Source organism: Lissotriton helveticus, chromosome 3_1, assembly GCF_964261635.1.
Source record: "Lissotriton helveticus chromosome 3_1, aLisHel1.1, whole genome shotgun sequence".
NCBI lineage: Eukaryota > Metazoa > Chordata > Amphibia > Caudata > Salamandridae > Lissotriton > Lissotriton helveticus.
The window spans coordinates 1,049,425,496-1,049,448,317 of NC_136061.1; the positions used below are offsets into that span (position 1 = coordinate 1,049,425,496).

The window sequence follows — 22,822 nt, forward strand, 5'->3', positions numbered from 1 at the left end:
TCTTGTGTAAAATATTAGGGCAATTCACACCATATTCCACCCTGGAGAAAAAGACGTCTTCCTAGGTGCAACTTTTTCAGCGTGAGACTATTCATAGAGGATGTGTCTGACTACAGCAAAATTATGCCTTTGTGAGTTACCTGCGGTACAAAAGGGGGTGGTGATGGACTGAGCATCTGAACCAATCAAACACTCACACCCAGTCAACAGATCTGGGTTTACTCCATCACCGTTCTTTAGCCCACTCTGCCACCCCAGTTCAGACATGGACATATGCAAATCAGTCTGACCCTGTGCCTCATGGGAACAGTCCAGCCCGAACTGCCAAGCCATGCCTTCCCTGGACCGGATTCAAGCTTTCCAGGACCGGTTTCTGGTATTACAGCCGTCTTCAGCCAGGCTTGCTTGAATCCAGTGGCAAAGTGAGCAAGGGACTCACGTCTGAGCATACCCTGCCAACTTATGGCGAACAAAGCGGTACAAAGAGGGGTGGTAATGGACGGAGCATCGGAACCAATCAAACACTCACACCAAGTCAACAGATCTGGGTTTAATCCATCACCGTTCTTTAGCCCACTCTGCCACCACAGTTCAGACATGGCCATATGCAAATCAGTCTGACCCTGTGCCTCATGGGAACAGTCCAGCCAAACTGCCAAGCCATGCCTTACCTGGACCAGATTCAAGCTTCCCAGGACCTGTTTCTGGCAATACAGCCGTCTTCAGCCAGGCTTGCTTGAATCCAGTGGCGAAGTGCACAAGGGACTCACGTCTGAACATTTTACGTGTCCATCTCCCACATCTACGGTCACCATTACTAGATTTTCCACAGTACTATGAGCAATGTGCTGCCTTAAAAATATGTAAATTCTGGCGATGCAAATGAACGAAGATTTATACATTCTGGCCGCAAATCTGCCTTTTGCACACTTACACCACTCTTAGGTGGGGGATTGTGTTGTCAAATTAAATGTATGTATACAATCGAGTACATTAAATAGAGTTCAAGGGGATTAGGAAAACAACAGTCTAATATTTGAAAAGAAAATCTCCTCTGCATTATTGGCTAAAATGGTAGTGCCCTGCCCTGCTCCCATGACATAGGCAGGCTTTGGCAGTTATTCTGCTCCAACAAAAGATCAACACTCTTTCTAGCTTCCTTGGCGTATTGATGTAATATATGAATGACTCACAATGTTATCCTGTGTTTAAATGAGTATTAGTATTATTATAATTAAAATATTATTATTTTTATTGTTGTTGTTTTGTTGTTATTGTTTTCATTATCATTGTCTGCATCATCGTTTTGGAAAAGAACTTTTCATTATGTGGTCCTATTGTTAACCCCTCGTGCTTCTGTTGGACAAAGGCCGGCGTGCGCACTACCTCCATAGTGCTGCGCACGTCCGTTGGCCGACGCGACCCCGCCCACTCATCAAAGGTGCCGCACCGCGGAGGAATTTCCGTTGCGGTGAAAGGGTTAATAATGATGGTGCATACATTTGTTGTAATATTATTATTATTAATATTATTATTGTGAGAATGATTATTTATTATTATCATCATCATCATTAATATTATTACAAGACAAAGAAGAAGAAAGAGATGAAGAAGAAGTATATCTATTATGTCTTGAGAGGATCCCCTGATTCTGTCCCTTTGAAATGACCATCGGGTTTCGCTGCCTCCTGGTCTTTCTATAAAGTGCAACTGCTAGGTCTAGTCTGGCAGCGAAGAGTGCTAATCCAATAATCTGCCACCTATGCATGATTTGGAATAACCCATGTGCATGGTGCCACACATTTTTATCATTATTATTATCATCACAAAAATGGCTTACCTTTTCCCCCTGTATTCCAATTCCTGGTGAACCTTCAGGGCCTCGGAAACCTGGGAGCCCCGGCTCTCCCTATGAACAGAAGAAGAAAAAATAACTCTACATTTCTTGCAACACGGTATGTTGTTTAGGAAAAGTAGAATCACTCATGTCAAATGCAGTCCTGCAAAGCCAACGTGTTCACCGACATCTAGATATGTCTTCTTTTGGTACGTCACCGTTTTCAGAATATCCGGCTGCCATTTTAAGTTCCTAATTGCCCTCTCCCTTGCTGTTACTTGAAGGAGTGCACTAAATGTTTACTGCTGTAAGTGCAGTCCCTGCGGATATTATTGTTCCCATTTTCAGAGATTCTTCATGGACATAACCTAACACTCTTTGGGACAACCATGGATTCTGGGCATAATATAATCATCTGCAACGCTTTGGAGGAATACTCGCATTGATGACCCTTTTACTTACCATAAATCTTCATCAATCTGGAGTCCTCCTCGCCCCAGTTCTTTCTTGTGAGGTGACTCCACCTCCGACAGAGGCTCTAGCTACGCTATGATTCAGACTGCTTGAGGCTGTCTTCTACTTCCGTTTCTAGAAGAAATGCTCCTCCCACCCACTGGTCTTCCTGTGAATTACCATCTACAAGATAAAGTAGACGTGTGGAATGGGCGGAAACGATGGGTTTTGGACCGGGAGGAAGAGGACTCCAAATTGCAGTAATGAAGATTAACAGTAAGTACTAGGGTCATTACCCTCTCATCTCCTCATTTCAGTCAAGCACACCAACACATAAGATGCTAAAAAAAATGTCAATAAGACAACAATGACATCATTGCCTTTTTCAACACAGTAGCACTGAATGAACCTGCTGATAAATCCAATCCGTAATGCCTGCCGACCATGTTGCCTTCCTACAAATTCCATGAAGGGATGCTCCACCTGCCTTTTTCTATGATGCAGCTACTGTTGGTGTGGGCCTTCCCCGGATATCAGTAGGGGGAATCTCTCCAGCTGATGTGGCTGCCTGCGATATAGCCTGATAAACCTATCTGCTTATAGTTTGAGTGGAGACCTTGCTACCTGTGTTGACTGTACATACGAGACAAACAGAAACTTTGCCTTCTGAAAATCTTGGGTCCTGGCCAGCTGGACAGATAATGTGTGCTTCATATGTAATGTGGAAGGAACACCCTCCGTGTCAGAAGGAAAAATGAGTAGCACCACTTCCTGACTCAAATGAAAGGGGAATGAACCTTTGGATCAATAGCAGGATTGAGCTTAAAGACCACTCTATCTAGGAAGACACTTAAATTGAGGAATGAAAACAATTCACCTAACTGTATCGCTACGGTAATTGCAAGCAAAAAATAAATTTTAGAAGACAACCAAGGGAAAAGGGACATGTCTAAAGGTTCAAAAGGAGCAAGCTGTAAACCCTTCAGGACTATGGTGAGATCTCATGAAGGAACCAGAGCAGCAACCAGCAGCTTCCTATATCTGAAACTCTTCAGGAGACATGAAAATAAGAGAGAATTCTGAGAAATTGCCATGAATGTTAAGAGCTTTAATCGGCGCCCACTGAGCAGAAAGCATAGAATGTGAGAGCCCATGCGCGACTCCATCCCTCAACAAATTCAGAATTAGAAAGGTATCTATGGATAGATGATCCATACCTTGGTAGAACACCAATTTTGAAATGTACCCCAATGTTTGTTATAAGACTTCAGGGTTGAATGTTTGCAGGATGCTTCAATATCAAGGTCTACCAATCCAAACCGCCCCACTAACTCAAGATCTACCCTCGCACATTCCAGGCTGCCAACTGGAGGTGTTGGAGATGAACTACTGGGAGAACTGGGAAATGGAGAGTAGATGGATGTATGGAGAGATTAACATATTGGCTTTTGGATAGATCCATCAGAAGAGGGAACCAGGGCCAGCACAGCTAAAAGGGTGCAATCAGAATCACTCTCCTCCTCTCCTCCCAAATCTTCTGAAGCTCCTTTGGGAGGAGGGGGGAATTTGTGGGAAAGCATAAAGAATTCCCGGGGACCAAGGGACTGAGAGAGCATCGATTGCCTGCACTTGAGGAGACCATGTCTCTGAGCAAAAGTGCGGAAGCATCGCATAATGTAATGACGCAAAAAGATCCAACCAAGGAGTCCCGAACTTGGCACATATCCATGCAAATTCCCTGAGAAAAAGGTGGTATGTCAGCGAGGAAGGCATCTATCAGATGCAATGTCTCACTCTTTGTTCCACCCTGACGAGTCAGATAGCAACATGTGACTTGATTGTCAGTCCCTACTACAACATTGTGACTAGTAACTGGGGAGCAAATGCTAAAAGTACCTGCCACACGGCAGTCAATTCTCTCCAGTTTTAGGACTGACTGGCCTCCCAGCTGGACTAGGGTCCCCTCCTGGAAAAGAGACTGCAACTCCGTGCATGAAATCTGCTATACTTCCTCCCCTTCATTAGAATGCAGATCCAAATTGTGTTCCTTCTTGTCAGCCTTCCTGCTTTGCATTATGCTCAACAGGGACGAACGTGCACAAGCAGAACTCTTCCCGTTTTTAAATGCTGTTAAGTGACAAAATCTCTCTCTTGAAATATGCAAACCCACAAACACAATGCTGCCTGTAATATCCGTGAGCGGTCTAGTCTACTCACGCACACGCACCCCTACATCCGCAGGCCAGGCGTGGCCTGCGGCGTACAATAAAAGAAGGGCGCGCGCTCGGGCACGTCACTTCCGACCAGGACACTGGTGTCATCGTGTGTCCTTCCCGCTGCGCAGCCAGCCCCCGCGCAAGAGCGTATGCCCTGCTAGGCCTCTGACGGCCACCAAAGCGGGACAGTACATAGGCGACGAGCGGAGGGGGCCCAACCCTCGCTCGCTCACCTGTGCCCTTTCGGGGCGTCCTGCTCCGCCCCGCGGTGCCTACCGCGCATCTGCTGCTGGGTGCTCCTGTTGTCTCTGGGGCCTGCGTGCCTGTCTGGGCCCCTGCCTTTGGGCCAGACCACCCCCTGGAGAATTGCGGAGGGTCCGCCTGGGCCACGGAATCACCCGTGAGGCGGGGTGCAACAAGCGGTGCAGACGGACGCGAAGCTGGCCCGTCTTCTGCGACTCCCCGGCTATTCCTCACGCATCACGCGTGACTCGAGGATCGACGCGGTACCCCGCATTGTCTCACGCATTGCGCGTGAGACGCTTGAAAAACGCCCAGAAAGACTTCCACAGTGATTGGGTGCTGTGGGCTTCAGGGGAGGACTTGCCAACTGCGCCCCAGAGTGCTTTCTCACAGTGACCGGCAGCAGGGTGGACTCCAGCCGGCGCGCCACGTCCACACGCCGTCCGGGCCTGTCATTGCCCGGGAGGGAACACGTCCTGCAGCGTGCCTATCACGAGGCGCCCTGAGGCCTACGGATATCGCGACGGACCTGAGGTGAGCTACGCAGCTGCCACGTGGCGTCGCAGAACCTGCGCAGGGGATAGGAATAGTCAAGAGGGACCCACTGATACCGCCCAGTTATACTACCGCCATGACGGATGCAGACGCGCCGGCGCCTGTTATCAACATCCCATTCCAGCATGCCGCTACAGGGGTGTTACCACCGTTCAGCGAAGCGGTAGACCCGTCTACGGCCTCCCCTAGATGGAAAATATGGCTGGAAAGGTTGGAGAATTATTTTGTCGTAACGAGGGAGACTGACAAAGCTGTGAAACGGTCGCTTCTGCTACACTATGCGGGCGACGAAATATTTAGACTGTTTAAACACCTGCCCAATACAGGAGATGATTATGACGCAGCGGTCACTGCTTTGAACGGCCATTTTGACCCCCAACTGAACGTTGACTTCGAGGTCTTCAAATTGGGACAAGCACGTCAAAGGGAAGGTGAGACGATGGACCAGTTCCATGCTCGTGTCAGGGAGCTGGCTAGCTCCACCGACGAAGACAAACCAAAGGCCATAAGATGGCAGATCATCCAAGGATGCCGAGACAAAACGCTTAGAGGGGCGATCCTACGCAAACCGGGTATAACGCTGGAAGACATCTTAATTCTTGCAAGATCTCATGAACTCTCGAGCGTCAGAGCCTCCGCCATGGAACAGGCACTACACCAGCCACATGTCAAGACAGAGACCATCAAAGTTGAGCGGGCGGATGCAGTACGACCCCAACCACGGGGACCATCGCAAAAAGAATATCTGAGGGATCCACCTCGAACGCGATGTGGGTATTGTGGGCATGAACCCCACGCGGCCAAGGACTGCCCGGCCCAGGGGAAGACATGCGCAAACTGTAGAATACCAAACCATTTTGCTTCAGTGTGCCGCAAAAGAAACACGTCAAAACCCTTCCGAAAGTCACGGACGCCCACGAAAGCCGTCCGCCAACTATCATTGAACGACACAACACCAGCCAGAGCAGAGAAACACCTACCTACAGTATACGACGACTCAGAGTCGGAAGATGAGGAGGCATATATCGTCTCATTCGCACGAGAGCTCAAACAACGACGACGGCCACAGCCCACGTGCGTCCTGCAGATGGCGGGAAATGAGGTCAAGGCCATAATTGATACCGGCGCCACCGTTCAACAAACTACGCCCACGGCCCGAGATAGTACCATCCAAGACCAGAATCTTTGCTTATGGAGCAGACACACCCTTACCCCTAAAGGGTAAAATGACAATACCAATTCAGGCTGATGAGTCACAGGTAATGGCAACGATCCATATCATCAACCGAGAGGCCGATACATTGATCAGTAGTCACACAGCAGAAGATTTGAAACTTATAGCCTTCGCTAATCGGATAAGAGCGCATCAGGTGGATGAACTGTTGGCACGATTCCCTGAACTGTTCAAGGGTCTGGGCTGCATCAAATGCGAGCCTGTCAAGCGGCACATTGATAAATCAGTCACTCCTACCGCCTTGCGACACCGCCGGATACCTTTCCACCTATGCCCACTAGTGGAGAAGGAACTGGAAAAACTAGAAACTCTGGGTGTCATCGAAAAGGTCACGGGGCCCACCCCATGGGTATCACCCATGGTGATTGTAGAAAAACCCAAGCAACCAGGCGCTATCCACTTGTGTATCGACATGCGACTACCAAACGCCGCGATCCGAAGAGAGAGACATCTAACTCCAACCATGGATGACATCGTCGCTGACGTAAATGGGTCGAAGTGGTTCTCGAAGATAGACCTAAACGCCGGATACCATCAATTGCCCCTAGCGGAGGAGAGTCGTTTCATTACCACCTTTAGCACCCACCTGGGGCTCCGACGTTATAAACGGCTGAACTTCGGCATTTCGTCAGCGGCGGAAGTGTTCCAAAACACCGTGAACTCCTCTCAGGACTACCGGGGGTCATCAATGTCAGCGATGACATCCTGATACACTCTGCCACAGCATCGGAACACCACAAGCACCTGAGGGATGTCCTAAAGAGACTAAGCACCCACGGAGCAACACTCCACAAAGAGAAATGCCAATTCTTTCAGCCCTCGATAGAATTCTTTGGCTATGTGTTCAATCAGGAGGGCATTCAGATTGACCCGAAGAAATCCAAGGCCATCAAAGACACTCTCGCGCCAAAATCCCCGACGGAGGTGAGAAGCTTCCTCGGTATGGCCACTTACTGTGGCCGATTCATACCGGGCCTGGCCACTCGGAGTGAGCCGCTACGAGCGCTAACCAAGACAGATGTCCCGTGGCAGTGGGGCCCGAGAGAAGACGAAGCATTCCGGGGGATCAAGGACGCGCTCCTGGAGAAGGCCACACTCTCCTACTTCGACCCCAAGAAGCGTACGGAGGTGATCGTGGATGCCAGCCCGGTGGGTCTCGGCGCCGTCCTGACCCAAGAACATGAGCCCGGCCAGTGGACGGCGTTAGCTTTTGCCAGCAAGGCCTTAACCCCGACGGAGACCAGGTACGCCCAAATCGAGAGGGAGGCTCTCGCTATCAAGTGGGCCTGCGGCCATTTCCACCTATACTTACAAGGCCACCCGTTTGTAATGGTCACGGACCACCAACCACTGGTGTCCCTCTTCAAAGGAACTGCCCCCCATCCGCCACCTCGCATTGAACGTTGGGTGATACAACTACAATCGTATGAGATGGAAGTCACCTATCGCCCGGGGGCCAAAAATCCCGCGGACTATCTGTCACGCCACCCCTCGCAACAGGAACCTGAACCGACGGAGGATGACTGTGAGGAGTATGCTCAGTGGGTAGCCCTCACATCATGCCCGAACAGTATGACCATAGAAGAAATAAAAGAAGCCGCGACCACCGATAACGTATACCGGAGAACGATCCAGGCAGTCCAAGATGGATCGTGGGCTGAATACCTACGCCCGCCCACTTCCTGGGTCGCGGAAGACAAAGAATCACTCACCAAATTCTAGCGGATACGGCACGAGCTGAGTGCCACGGATGATGGAGCATTGCTGAGAGGGTCACGACTGGTCATACCCCACAGCCTGAGACACCGGGCGATACAACTGGCCCATGGAGGGCATCAAGGTTCGACTAAAATGAAGGCGCGCATGCGAGAAAAGGTATGGTTTCCAGATCTGGAAACTAGGGTGGAAGAATATGTAAAAAGCTGCATGGCCTGTCAGCTGACATGCGACCTGGAGAGACCCGTGCCAATAATCACAGAAGATGCCTGCACATCCCCCTGGACCAAGGTCAGCATAGATTTTGGAAGTTTCCCAGGAGAAGGACACACCTTGGTAGCCATTGACTCATACTCCAAGTATCCCGTAGTGGAGAGGGTCATATCCACGGCGTTTGCTCATGTAGGACCGGCGATGGAAAAGATCTTTTCTATGTTTGGCTAACCTTCGGAGATACGGAGCGACAATGGACCGCCCTTCCAAGGGGCGGAATTCGCCACATTCCTTACGACCAGAGGGATTCAACATCACCGCATTACACCTCAGTGGCCACAGGCAAACGGAGACGTGGAGAGGTTTATGCAGACCCTTAATAAAGTGTTCCGAATCGCCTTAGTGGAACAAGCCGATCCTGAGCAAAGGCTACATGAATTCCTGCGGGAGTACAGGGGCACACCCCACTGCGCAACGCAAAGGAGCCCATGGACCCTTATGTTCCAAGGACCACGGAGAGACCTCCTTCCAACTGCCCCGGGGTGGACACCACCCGCGGCTGACACTGAAGAAGTCCAGTCACGGAGACGACAAGGGAACCAACGTGTCAGCATGCACAGGAGGGCCCATCCTAGGAGCCTAAGCCCAGGGACCCGAGTGATTATCCGGAACAGACGTCCCGGAGGGAAGTTCCAAACCCGCTATGAACCGGGCACGTGGACAGTCACATCCACAAAAGGCACCATGATCACGGCCAAAAGAGGAGAAGAGGAAGTATCGCGAAACACTTCGTGGTTCAAGGCCCTCCCGCAGGAATCCAGGCAGCGATCGGAGACAGCAGGAGAGGATATCCAACCAAACGGGGAGGCGACAGCTAGCGAAGAGAACACCAACTCCCCAGAATGTCAAGCGGAAGAGCACGACTCCGCGGCAGCTCCCCAAACACTGGCGGCTGCAACCAGAGACACTTATCAGACCAGTGAAGGTGGCAGGGGCAACGCCCGAAGATACAATCTGAGGCCCAACCCTCCACCGAGCCAGAAACTGAAGGACTATGTCTGTCTGCTGAGACCCTGAGCCTGTCATCAAGGGACACGCAAGTACCCAGGCGTTTCGTCTAACATGTTATAAGACTGAATCTGTTTTCCTTATCTGTTTGAAGAAAAAAAAACAATTGTATAGTTGGATAGGGATGTAATATCCGTGAGCGGTCTAGTCTACTCACGCACACGCACCCCTACATCCGCAGGCCAGGCGTGGCCTACGGCGTACAATAAAAGAAGGGCGCGCGCTCTGGCACATCACTTCCGACCAGGACACTGGTGTCATCGTGTGTCCTTGCCGCTGCGCAGCCAGCCCCCGCGCAAGAGCGTATGCCCTGCTAGGCCTCTGACGGCCACCAAAGCGGGACAGTACACTGCCCTCCAATGCCTACTTTGTGAACATACTCAACGATCTGGGAGTCGGACTACCCCGAACGCGGCTCTTCCACGGCCCAAACAGAAGCATGATCAAAGCTCCCAGCACTTGGAAGGGGAGCACACTGCTGAGGTGTGCTAAGAAATCTTTGGGCCCAGTGTAGTAAACGGGTGACACTCCTTGTAGGTAAAGCATTTATTAATGCAGAGTGAGAAACCCAACCTCAGTCGTGCCAGTCGCAGCTAGGTTCCAACTGTCAAATAATAAATACTTTACATGCATTTATGAAGTGCGCACACTCTGAAAATAGTCGTAGGAGTTTTTACTAAGTTAAGTCCATCTACTTAGCACTGTTTCTGAAGACATCTGTAATTTAGGCTTGTTTAAGAAGGAAAGTATGGTGAAAGCATCCAACAGGCATAACCTAAGAAGAGAAGGAGGTGTTACTTAATAGAGCTGTTAGTTACACCTTTATCTGTGACACTGGTCACCTGACAGTGCTTTATTTTTCATGGTGGGCTTGAAAATAAAAATAAAATCGGCCCGGGCGCCTGTGTCAGTGTCATTCATATGTTTTCTGTTAGTCATGCACCATGCTGGCTAATCAAACCACTTGCTGGTGATGGACTTCCACCTGTGGCAGACTGCAACATCCTAACATTTACAGAAGAGGAGGAGAAAATAGTTTGAGTGGTTGGATCGCTTAAAGAAGTAAGAGGCAGTGGCCAAACGTGATGGTAGCCGCAAGTGTAAATCTGAAAACTCTCATCTGCCCCTAGTGAATAAGGGCATGTTAGTGCCCTCTCCAGAAACTTTTCATTGCTGTTTCCCACAGGTTTCTGAACTCTGAGAAAGATTTGGTGTCGATAAAGGCTCCACTTTTCTCCTTTTCTTCTTACAAATAGTTATATGAATCATAAGCTGGTATCTGCACAAATTGTCTGATGGTTCGCTTCTCCCTTGGCTTCCTCAAGACTCCTTCACTATGCGGTTCCAGCTGTAGCCAATCAAGGAGTGCGGTGAACCAAAGCCATCACTGTGCTTTTCCGCGCCTCTAAGGCGGTGGTCCAATCCTCCAGTTGTATTGTAGGTTAACAGGGGTGGTGTGTTGAATCCAGCCGTTAAAGGCCTCCACCATGAAGATCCTCGCTGCCATATTGGATCAAAATATTTCAGTATTGTGTGGGGGAGGGTTTTGGTTGGGAGGGTTGGCGAGGGTAGACACGAATGAAAGAGAAAGAAAATAATAAATGTATCGCTATAAAATCAAGACTTCAAATTCCATTTCAGTAAGTCAGATAATGCATGCTGAAACCCTAGTTCTAACTCAACCTAAATGGAGGGTGACAGTATACATTTCCTACTGAACAGGGCAAGCTATCTTGCACCTGGTAAATTGGTAAAAGTCTCTTAAAGTGGAACTAGCAAGTTGGTACCAAAGTTTCAAAATGAGACACTTTTTACATATTTTCATGAAAGCCCTCACATAATACCACTCATCATTTTTTTCTCCTATGGTAGGTGTAAAGACAAGGCTTGAAGGACTAAAACATTTTTGATGAATTTGTCTTTTCTCACAAAATGGAACATTAAAATCAGGGTACAGTGCATGTAGATAAGGTATGCAAGGGTGGTCAGAAAATCTCTTAATATTTACTCTTCATACACTACTCCTTTCACATAATTTGAAGTTGTTGGCAGAATCTCCACCAGTCATTTGGAAAATTCAATTTAATTTTAGGCTGGAATTTAATTGAGTTATTAATAAACCTTTTGTCCTGGGGCGCCATCTTCTCCTGGGAGACCAGGAAGGCCGGCCAGTCCTGCAGCGCCAGGTTCACCCTAAAACAAAGAAAAACCATAAAAAGATGTTTTTGCAACTCAATAGTGTCATTCTTTTCAATTTAAGACAATTGTTTTCATCTAGAAGAGACTATGGGGTACATTTAAAAAGCTGCACCAACTAAAAACTATTTGCACTGGAACAGATCTGGCTTGAGCAAAATATATACAGTAAAGTCGAGTGTGCGTTTGCATCTGCAGATTTGTATAAACGGGGATGGGTTTGTTCATCTGATTTGTCCAATAGCAGCATATTTCTTAATCACACAATGAAGCATTATTGTTGAATTTATGTGATAGTGAACAACATAAAAATGAATAAATACATTCATGAAGACAGGATCATGAAAAACACAATTAAAAAAGATGCATATTGGGGAGAGGATGTGGCCTTGCTGCTTGAGCAGTCAACCTCGAAGCTGGGGAACCGGGCTCAAGCCTCGGCAGGGACAAACAACATCCTGTGATTCGGGGCAAATCACTTAATCTACCTGTGCCTAACAAAATGAATGTGTCTGTCTGTAACGCAACTGGTGCTCTATAAAGTGCTCTTATACCTTGGGGTCGAGTTTGCACTATATACAACTCCAAAATTAAAATAAAATAAACAAAACATTGAATTTATAGTTATACCAGAATGTAGATAATTCTTGCTAACAATCTTAACCCTAAATCTAACGCTACTCTTTAACCTTCCCTAATTTATAACCTTAATACTGCCATCCGCCTAAAAGTTCTACTAATGAAAGACATAAACCTTAACATAACAAGAATGCTTCAGAGCTGTAACCGTAATCCTACTCCTAACTAGGTTTTACGGGTTTCTTCATAATGTTTTCCTCATTTTCACACTATGGGCCTGATTCTGATGCGGTTAGGAAAGCATTCCTACCTAGGGCCTGATTACGATGCGGTTAGGAAGATCTCCTAACGGCATTTGCTCCTTCCTAATCGGTTCAGGAACGTGTTTTGATGACCGAGGGACAGATTACGATGCGGGGAGGAACGGAGGCTCCCATAGAAGTCCAACCAAATCGTACCTGGAAGCATCCGGATGCATCATACTCGGACGGTTGGACTCTCCTGATCCAAGTCGGTCAGAAACCATTTCCAAACCGATTTGATAGGGAAGATTTCCTAACCGCATCAGAATCGGGCCCTATGTCTTTGTCATTGGTCACTGAGCACTACCACATGCAGCTTTTATCATCTCTGTCTACTCAATTTGCAAAAATGTAAAGTCCCCAGGAGATGAGAATCTCCTGACCTCTGTCTAATGTCCATCCCAGCTGTAGAGCTACATTTATTTTTTGCCTTAGCATTGCTACATAGCACCTATTTCTATTTTTTATTAGAAATGGGTGGTAAATACACTTCCATTCCTATGCAAATTAAAACAACAAGCATATCAAATAAAGTGATCCATAACAAGATATTTGATTTATTATTTTTTCTCCTAGATTATCCAAAAAACTCAACTTTAACCCCTTCCACGCTCATGACGAGCTGGGCTCGTCATGAGGTAGCCTCCTCGCACGCTCATGACGAGCCCAGCTCGTCATGAAACATGGGAATAAGTAAATCTCAGCACAGGAGGGGAAAATGCATAGCATCGATGTGGTTAAAGGAAAGATGTCTTACTGTGCCCCAGAATGACCCTACACCAACACTAATGGAATTATATGTAGAACTGGCATGGTGTTACATTCATTCATGTAAGTAGGTTATCTCCTGTTCTCGTCTTAGCTCACATTAAGTTGTATCCTTCCAATGGATATGGACTAGAATAGCTATCTCATGACAGAATGATCTGCTCAGATTCACTATTTGTGCTGCTGGTTGCCCCCTGTCCTTCTGGTCACTTGGACACCCACCCTTGCGGCCAGGCACTTCACACCCTGTAAGTGATTTTGGGTGATTGCCAGCGGCCCTTCCTGGTTCCCTGATTCTGAGTGCTTTCTCCAGTCTCTGTTGGACATTTGGGGAAGAGTTGTGGCTCCTAACAGGGTCCCCTTGCATAAGGTTGCACACCCCTCATTTGCAGTTTTCCCTTCGCCAACAAATGATTGCACGCACATCACAGGGAGCCTGCAAAACATGAACGGATAACGCACCCCAACCACCATGAGTGTCCCCCGCCCCACACTGCGGATTGAATGCAGCCCTCCGGCAGCTTCAGTAAGAACATGTTTTGTGGTTAGATGCAGACTTTCAACAGATAAAAGCTGCCTTTTGTTTTCTTCTGCAATCATTCAGACGTGAGTAACATGAGTTTGTTCGAACGTTTACCCAATATCTCCTGGTGGAATCAGCAATGCAGCCTAAGTGCAGCCACATGGAAAGATGCAATTGTCTATTTTTAAATAAGTGTTACTAATTTATTTTTCTTCCAAATCTACACTAATTGTTGATGAAATAGCTGCATCTGTAGCTTGAAATAAGTAAGCTTATTTGGCTATAATTTTTAACACTACAATCTTACTCATGGCAGTGCGGCTGGAACCCAGGGACATGATGGTGATGTGGTAACACGCCGTGAAAGAAGAGCCAATCCCTCCACCCAGGGAATAGTGGAGGGGTTGGCTCTTCCCCTGGGCGAGTTGTACACACTCAGGGGTTAAGGGAGTAAGAAACAAGCAGATTTTGTTGTTCTCAGGTGTGATGGAAACAGGGATTTTAAAAGGATCACAACAAGAGGAGCTAGCAGGAATCTTGGTTTGGGGTGGCTTCCTTTTCAAGTACCGCTTTATGCAGTTCTGTAGACACAGCCTTTGTTTGGGTTGATGCTCCTCACTGCAGGGTAGTCTCCAACCTAGAGCAGCCACAACAAAGGCACAAAGAGGTGTGATCTATCTGCACCAGGCTATGACAGCCACAAAGACTGTGATCAGGAAAGAGAGAAAAGGCTGGTCCCACAAAAGGACCCATCTCACTCTGAACAACAGACTGCAGTCTCCTTCACTACCACCATCTACCAAGTGTTAGAGCTAAAGGAAGGACCTAATCCAATTTCTATTGGAGCCTTGTCTCCTTTGTCCTCACTTTACTGGAGGGTCTCCTCCCTCCTGCATTCTGATACGCTTCCACTGTCTGGGGAAAGATTTCACCTCCAGCTTGTGTACACACACAAGCCCAGGGCATCCAAAATTTAACCCAAGGGCATTTATACCTCTACTTGCTTATACATGTAATGCATGTACTAATAGTCACACAAACATGCACAACATACACTTGAACAGATTTAGATGTCACTACAGGGCATAAATGTGATTCAACATTGGCGAGACATTCTCAGGCAGTGCCAAATAACTCTTTTTTAGTTAGTTACATACCCTGTACCAAGGTTAGGATACTCCAGACTATGTTTAAAAGTGCTGTCCTAGGCTTTGGATACAACAGGCTAGGATTCTTAGTATGCAAATGATGTCCATTCTTAGAATCACATGTTTAAGCTGTCTGCCCCGGATATGGAGCACTAGGTATAATGTTGTTTCCTTTTAATGTTTTTCATTCTTCGGTTGCTTGCTAACACAGAACCTCTGAAAATCACAGAAATTATGCATGGAAAATTGACTTTGACTTACTCCCACTTGATTCACTCCTTTCTTCAGAGTGACCCTCTTCTTACCTTCCATTCTGTGTGACCCTCTTCTTACCTTCTATTCTGTAAATACCTATTGTTTCTGGGAATAGCTTTCTCTCAGTCTCATGCCTGTCTGCCTCAATCCTTCTTATTGAAAATTCTGCAATTGGCTGCTACCTCATCTCATAGATCACAACCTCTCTTCTTTAAACCCCTACCCCTGTAATCTAAAATTACCTAATCTCTGCCAGCCCATCTATCTCAACAACCATTCACCTGAAACCACATAGCCCCCTATTGACTACACCTACCTGCAGGGTTGAATTGGAATATAAAATCGGCCCGGGCACATAAAAAACAAATGTCCCACATTTGCATATTTCCTTTCTTCTAAACACTGCTTAGGCACAATTTTATTAAAAAAAGGGGGATGGGAGGTAAAAAAAAATGCATGGATTAGTTTACACTGGCGAAACACACCTGAAAACAATTGAGGCCACTTCTGCTCAGGCCCCCTGCCCTGCTTAGTACGTCACATTATTTGGCCAACCTAGCGAGAGAAAGGGAGTGACATCTCTGCCTGTTGCTAAACGGGAGGTAATGAGCACCCATCTGCCCCCATAAAAGGACACTCAGACACCCAATGGGCCGCTGGCTGTATCCCAACAACAGCGACACTGCCCAAATCAGCCCCCCAGACTGCTCAAAAAAGCAGCCCACAGCTGGAACTAGGACACTGGCCCCTCGGGCATTGCCCGAGTGCCTGCGTTACCAATCCGACGCTGCCTACCTGGTATTAATATTTCACAAAGTAACTGGATTAAATGCATGCAATTTTTTGAGAGCCCATGATTAATCGCAATAACCAACAATAACCACTAGATCAGCCACTAATCTTGGGTTTCGCAATAGTGTGCTACTCGCCGTAAAGTACTTCTACGCCTCAACTGCGGTAGAAAGCGCTATATAAATCCAATTACAATCATTATTTTGTGGTGAACCTTCAAGTGTAGTTCTTTGGTGTCAAACTTGGGAGTTCTTGTATGTTTCCTACATATATGTTGGTTGAAGTGTATATAGGAACTGCTGAGTGAAGTGTGTATAGGGAATGAAAGAGTTGAAACCCTATATTCAGAATGATAATGCACAACCTTGCCGTCAAGTACCAGAGAGTGCCTGCCATTCTATGTGACTCCATGTGACTCTTTTGTGCATATTTTTATGGGGCTGTATGTGTTGTGTTTGTTTATACTCCAACCACCCTTCCCTACCGCCACTCACTTTCAAAATCCATCTTTATATCACTGTATAAACTACTTAGGGGGTGCTGTAGCGGAGGACGAAAGACTGCCTTGCAGTATACTGTACCTTTGCACCAGGATCCCCAATTCCTCTCTCTCCTGGAGCACCACCTTCTCCTGGTAAACCTTGCTCACCCTAGAGAAGACAAAATGACAAATCACATTCAAACCAGGATGCTTCATGCTGGCGCTGGTATTTTATCTAACAGTTTTAACAACAACAGAGTGGAAGAGGTAAACTTTTTTAAGTGTGTGGTTCCATTCGAATGATTATTTTTTGTGGTAAAGGATTTGCTCGCTGTGGTAGTGTTTGATCACCTGCAAATCGTGGTTGCAAGTGCACAGATGCTTTATTGATGGGCTCACAAATATGCTTGCATTCACTAACCACACTGGTAGGTTAGTATTAACAGATGCACATTCTCAAATGTGCAAATAACGTTTTTTGTTTCTGCAAAGGGCTGGAAAGTGGGTATATTTTTATTCAGTAATGAGTGTGCACCAGTTGTGTGTATGTACTTGTGCCATCTGCAGATTGATGCAAGTAAAGTGGGCAACTGTATAGAACTCCTGAGGTGTGTGTGGTTGGCAGCCCTAATTCAGAACCGTGCATAGGGCCAGCATGGGCTCAGTGCGCTTCAAGGCCCTTTCGATGAAGGACAAAAGTCAGCTGTCATCAACAAGGCAGATTTGTATGTGCTTTTATGGTTATTTTTTAATATGACCGAATAAAGATGATGATGATAAGGCACTCTTCTTGTGCAAACAACATATTCACCTCCCACTAAAAGCATGTGACATATATGAACCAGAGGTATGCTTTTTGCTAGACTCTGACAAAATGCTCATGTGCAGCTGTGTGCAACAGCAGTATTCAGGGTCCTTATTAACTCTTAGTTCATTCAGACTGACAGCGATAATCCCCAGGTCCCCTTGTTCTCTAAACTATTGCTTGGGATGGGTGTCTTGGTAGAATTGGAAGGTGATTTGGCAAGTGAGATCAATTGCTTATTGATTTTAGCTGGATGCCAATGTGCACTATAGTTGTACCACTCTAGGGCCTCATTACAAGTTTATTTGAAAATCCGTACCCATAAGCAAACCCCTGTTTGCGCGGGGTGGATAATCCAGTTTGTGCAGAGTTTACTACACCCAATAACTAGCTAGTGTGATATACTCTGCATTTCATGATTATTTACACAGGTCATACCTGCATGAATCTAATTGACGGGAAGCCATCTTACATCTCAAACAAGTTCACAGCATACAGGCTGGGCAGATATCTAAGTTCAACTTCCCAAAATGAACTCTCAGTCCACTCAGCAAGATCCAAAAACTTTGGGAGTAGCAGTTTATCCATACAAGACTCCTCACTCTGGATCTCATTCCCTCTACCCACCTGCATTGAAACTGAGGTCTTGTAACACATGAAAGCCCTGAAGATGCATTTGTTTCACCAAGCCTTTGGGGCATTTCAAATAGCACTACCATGGCCCGATGGTAAGCCTGAAAACTTCTAGCTCAGATGATGTGATGATTCTACTTTAGATCTTGTATTATCCCTCTCCTCTTCCACACAAAATTCTTTCAATTTTTCACTCATAATGGTAACACTCCCAAGACCCTAAAATTCATTGCCTACATCCCTTTTCCAGGCTACTGTACTATGCTCGGCCTGTAAGCGTGACATTTGCCAAAGACAATGTGGTTGGATACTCTTACATGAAATAATACTAATGTATAGCTGTATTTCCAAGGCCGTGTTATCCGTTTGAGGTACATATTATTCGTATTCCTCACGCACCGTCACGGTTTGATATTTAAAGTGCCTTAAAACATAACAAGGGCCCTATAGAATCTTGGTTGCAGCTGCGTTCTTGCTGTTTCTTACCTTTGATCCAGTCAGCCCTTCCCCTGCGGGACCCCTTAAACCTGGCGGTCCTTGAGGTCCTTGGACGCCCTGGACAAGAGAAGCAGTATAGATCAGTTTCAAAACAAGAACTTCTGACTTGCCGATAAAAGGCTTCACCCCATTTTAAGAGTCTTACCTTCTCTCCTTGGATCCCAATGCCAGGCAACCCAATAGGGCCAGGCAAGCCTGGAGGCCCAAATTCACCCTGTGTGACAACAAGAAAGAGAATGGCTTGATGAGGGAAGTGACTAAAGGGACAAGTGCTTAGCACTACACAGGGAAAAGCTTCATACTGTAGTTTTAGGCCTTGTTTTGGATCCCATTTTGTTCCCACACAGTCAATACAATTCTATCCCGAAGAACACCAGAAAGCAACAATAGACATAGCTGGTTTATTGCCTATAAAGCGGCTCGCCAAATTCACTACTACTAGGCCTTGATCGTAAATCTCTGAGGATCTTTTCTGCTTCACTGCACCTTTTGTAACTCATAACAATCCCTACTCTCTCGCCCCTTGTCAATCAAGTCAATCCAGTGACATGTTTACTGCTCACCTTTTCACCTTGAATGCCAATGCCGGGCTGCCCACGAGCCCCCCTGGGTCCTTCAAATCCACGGTCCCCCTGGAGGAGAAAATGTCAGAGAGTGTTAACAGCTCTGATGGCCGATCATTCACTGCTTTAAATGTCACTTTTGAAAGTGTGATGTGAATCAAAGTGACATAACACAACACAGTTCTGTGCCAAAGGGCACGTCACACATTGAAGCTTACTTACCGAATTCCTTCGAATACATCATTTAGTTCAACCACTTTTCTACTTTTGCATACTATCTACCGCACACTTGGCAGCTAGTTCACTCTAAAATTAACTCTTCTAAAGTGTTTTTGAATTCCTTCCTGGGCAAGACTTGTCACTTTTTCTTTCATTGAATGTTTTAGATTTTTGAAGGACGCGAACTTAGTTAAAGACTTTGTAAAAAAACAAAAACATTTGCCAAGTTTACTTTTGTTCCACACATTTCTGTTTTGAGGCCGGTTTTCAGTCTGGGAGTTACTCCTTAAACTCAAACACTTACTGAAAATTGGATATGCGTTTTATTTAAAACAGACATGTCTGTCAATTGTGTTGTATGTATGAAATTGTGAATTTTAACTTGATGATTTCATTTCAGGCCCAAACTCTTTACACCCACAACCAGAAAGCGAATTGTATTTCTTTTATTCGGCTTTTCTCGGCTTTATAGAAAGAGAAATCCAGCATCACAGAGCTTGAAATAACCCATAGTAAAAACAGATGGAACTTTGGCATTAAATGTCAGGCAGAAGGGACGGCCCTTGTATATTTTTCCTGGAGGGAAAAGGGTAAAACTTATTATAAACTTGGAAAGACCTGGAGCAGAACACAGTTTGAACGGGTGAAAAAAGCGAGACCACTCTCCATACACTATATTTTCTACTTGTACAGTAATGAAACAAGCAAAACGTTACGTAAATTCAGCTAAACATGGCAAAAAATTGTTGATACTATTTCTGGTGAGTTCGCATAATAGGAAATAGAGACAAATATTTTTCTACATTTGAAATCTGACAAATGTGACTAAGTTGGAAGCAAAACCAATCTATAGCATCTTTTTTACACAAGTAGCAGCTTGTGGGAAATAAGTTTACTTTCTTTCTTAAAACCTATATTACACAAAAAACACCTATTTAGAAGCCATACATGCGTTTTAAAGGTTTCACAATGGTTCCATGGCCCATTTTGCCAATTTTTACTGTAGCGCAAAATCTTTATCTGCTATGGCCAGGACCCAAATATGTTTGCTTTGCTCCTTATTACAAAAGCAGATTTATCGTGTTATTTGCATTATTGAAAAGTTTTGGTAATGTGACTTCAAGAATACCATGGAACTGTTGTGCTCAATACTGAGCTGGCCTCCTCATGGTGATACGTGACCTCACCGGTTGAGTCAAAAACGTGTAGTGGTTGAAGGAGCTGCATAAGACTGGCCTTGATTGAACAGTTGCTGTCAAGGATTTTACCTCTTCCAGTTAGCCACTGTCAAGGGTTGCCACTGCTGTGAGATTCTTATGGGTAAGTGCACGTGACCAGCATGACACTGCTTCTAATACAGATTAGAACATTGGAATATTGAGTGCTCCATTGAAAACAATGGAGTGCTCTGGGCTTCTAATGGCCGGTAGAAGTTCGTGGCATCAATATTCCAATGTATAACAAAGCCCTAATGGAGCCCGAGGGGATTTCACCCCCCTCACGCTCCAGGAGGCCTTTGTTTTACAAATTTGAACCTTCTGTCCTCTAGGGATAGAATATTCTAATGGCCTTAGAGCCCTCCGTACAGGCTGTACTGGCCAATAAACGCCTTTGGCTCGAGCCTTTAACGCTTTAATCCTGGAGCGGGCTTCTAATGGCAGGTAGAGTCCACTACATTGGGCTCTATGGCTATATTATATTACAGAATGTTCCTGGCAGCCTTAAATGTATGAGGATTGTGGATGGCTGCAACCATGCTCACTGGGGCCGAGGGAGGGGTACAACAGACACAAAAATATAGAGGGAACAAACCAAGGGGCAGATGAAACTGCTTCAGACAGTATTCTTTAACCTCTGTAATTTCCTCAGGGTGGCTCTTGTACTCTTTCATCAATCCCAATGAAGAAGGGAACCAACAGCATGCAAATCAGTTCTTTATCGGCCCCAAAGAAGCACCTGAATTTCTCGGCCCTTCCCCCTTGCATGGGAACATAAGCAACTCCTGATACATAGTGGTTATATATGAATTCACATGTGAGGTTCAGCTGGAGTTCTCATGGTTCAGTGATCTTATGAATCACGTCATGGCATACTTTCTCCACCCAACTAGACTCAGTGGAATAGCAAAGAAAGTTATGGTTAACATTCAATTCCATCTTTTTTTTAGCTCTTTCTGTTTGCGCTTGTATAAAATGGGACCAATAATATACACATAACCCTAACTCTAGCAATGGAATGGAATTCTACATAAAAGACGTCCCCGTAAAATTAATTATCAAAAGTATTATCCTCCATCATTTACTCGGTAGCTCACTGAGCTTGTGGTCCAATTTTTCTGTAATTCATAGTACAGTCTAATGAAAAGGGATGTTGTAACTTTGTAATGGAGTTTCTAACGTTCAGTTCATAGAATATTTCACCAGTTTATATATGGGATTTTGATTTGGACGATACATGAAATTAGTCATTTTAATAAGCCCATGGTATGTAATGCAGCTCCCCAAACTTCCCATTATTAACTCATACATGTAAATCTGGCATCAGAACTTCGAGAATAATGCTGAAGCTAGTTTACAACCTGTGATTAGCTAATTGTATTCTAGTGGCTGATGTGGAGCCTTGAACATATGTACTGTACGCCTGATGAAATTGCGGCCTTTTCTACCGGAGCGTTCCAAATCAAGTGAAAATGGCCACCAGCTAGCACACTTGAGGGAAGAATTCCAGCAAGATCAATATGACAAGTTGAGAAATCCCACCTTTTTCCTATATTCACCTTAAAGCAATGGCTTCATTTGAGGTCGAGGTTAAGATTAACTCAAGTGGCCATAGCACAGAATATGCAGGTGTCATAGACTATGAAACATGAAGATTTGGACCAGTCTAGTTATATATTATAATTACAAGGCTCCCAGATGGATGTTGCACGTCACCAAGGTTTCCCACGGGCATATGGATGCCATGGCTGTAGCTCAACTACCTTTGTAAGGCGATGGAACTTGGAAATTACTTGCAGAGTTCTCATTATGAAAATCCTGAGGTATTTTATTTCTTATAATACACTATTCATGATATAGTATATATAGATTAAAAAAAATCTAAAAAACGGAGCATGTAAACTCTAAATGCGCACACCTTTCCAATGCGGTATGCAAGTACCCATTATAAATTTCCTTAGAGCTTAGATGCATAGCGGACAGATTTACTAATAACATCTATCTGGTACGGCTGAAATCTTGAAATCTAGCATTTCGGAACAAAATGCCACATAGAAAATTGAAGTTATTGCGATTGGTTGCCATTAGTGTCTACATACCTATTTATGAGATTGAAATGAAAGAACCCCTTCGTTTCTCGCTTTATTCCCATGTTTACACGCTCGCTGGGTTATTTTTAAGCAACCTGTCTTATCAGAGCTGGGAAACAGAAAAACACCCTTCACCATCACATCTGACCTTTAAATTGGGTTAGAACTGGAAACCATAGTCCAGCAGTGTCAAATGCAAATATGCCATTTTAGGGAAC

The 22,822-nt window shown here is 45.6% G+C and overlaps 1 protein-coding gene across 1 annotated transcript in view; it reads right to left on the minus strand.

Annotated features, from left to right (window-relative positions):
• LOC144823260 (uncharacterized) overlaps positions 1-22,822 on the minus strand; it is a 277,122-nt gene that overhangs the window by 114,881 nt on the left and 139,419 nt on the right. The window contains exons 15-20 of the mRNA XM_078681614.1: positions 19,079-19,147; positions 18,661-18,729; positions 18,504-18,572; positions 16,680-16,748; positions 11,657-11,728; positions 1,841-1,909 (exon numbers count right to left, since the gene is read on the minus strand). Coding sequence (XP_078537740.1) covers positions 1,841-1,909; positions 11,657-11,728; positions 16,680-16,748; positions 18,504-18,572; positions 18,661-18,729; positions 19,079-19,147 — 417 coding nt within the window. The remainder of the gene's footprint in view (positions 1-1,840; positions 1,910-11,656; positions 11,729-16,679; positions 16,749-18,503; positions 18,573-18,660; positions 18,730-19,078; positions 19,148-22,822) is intronic.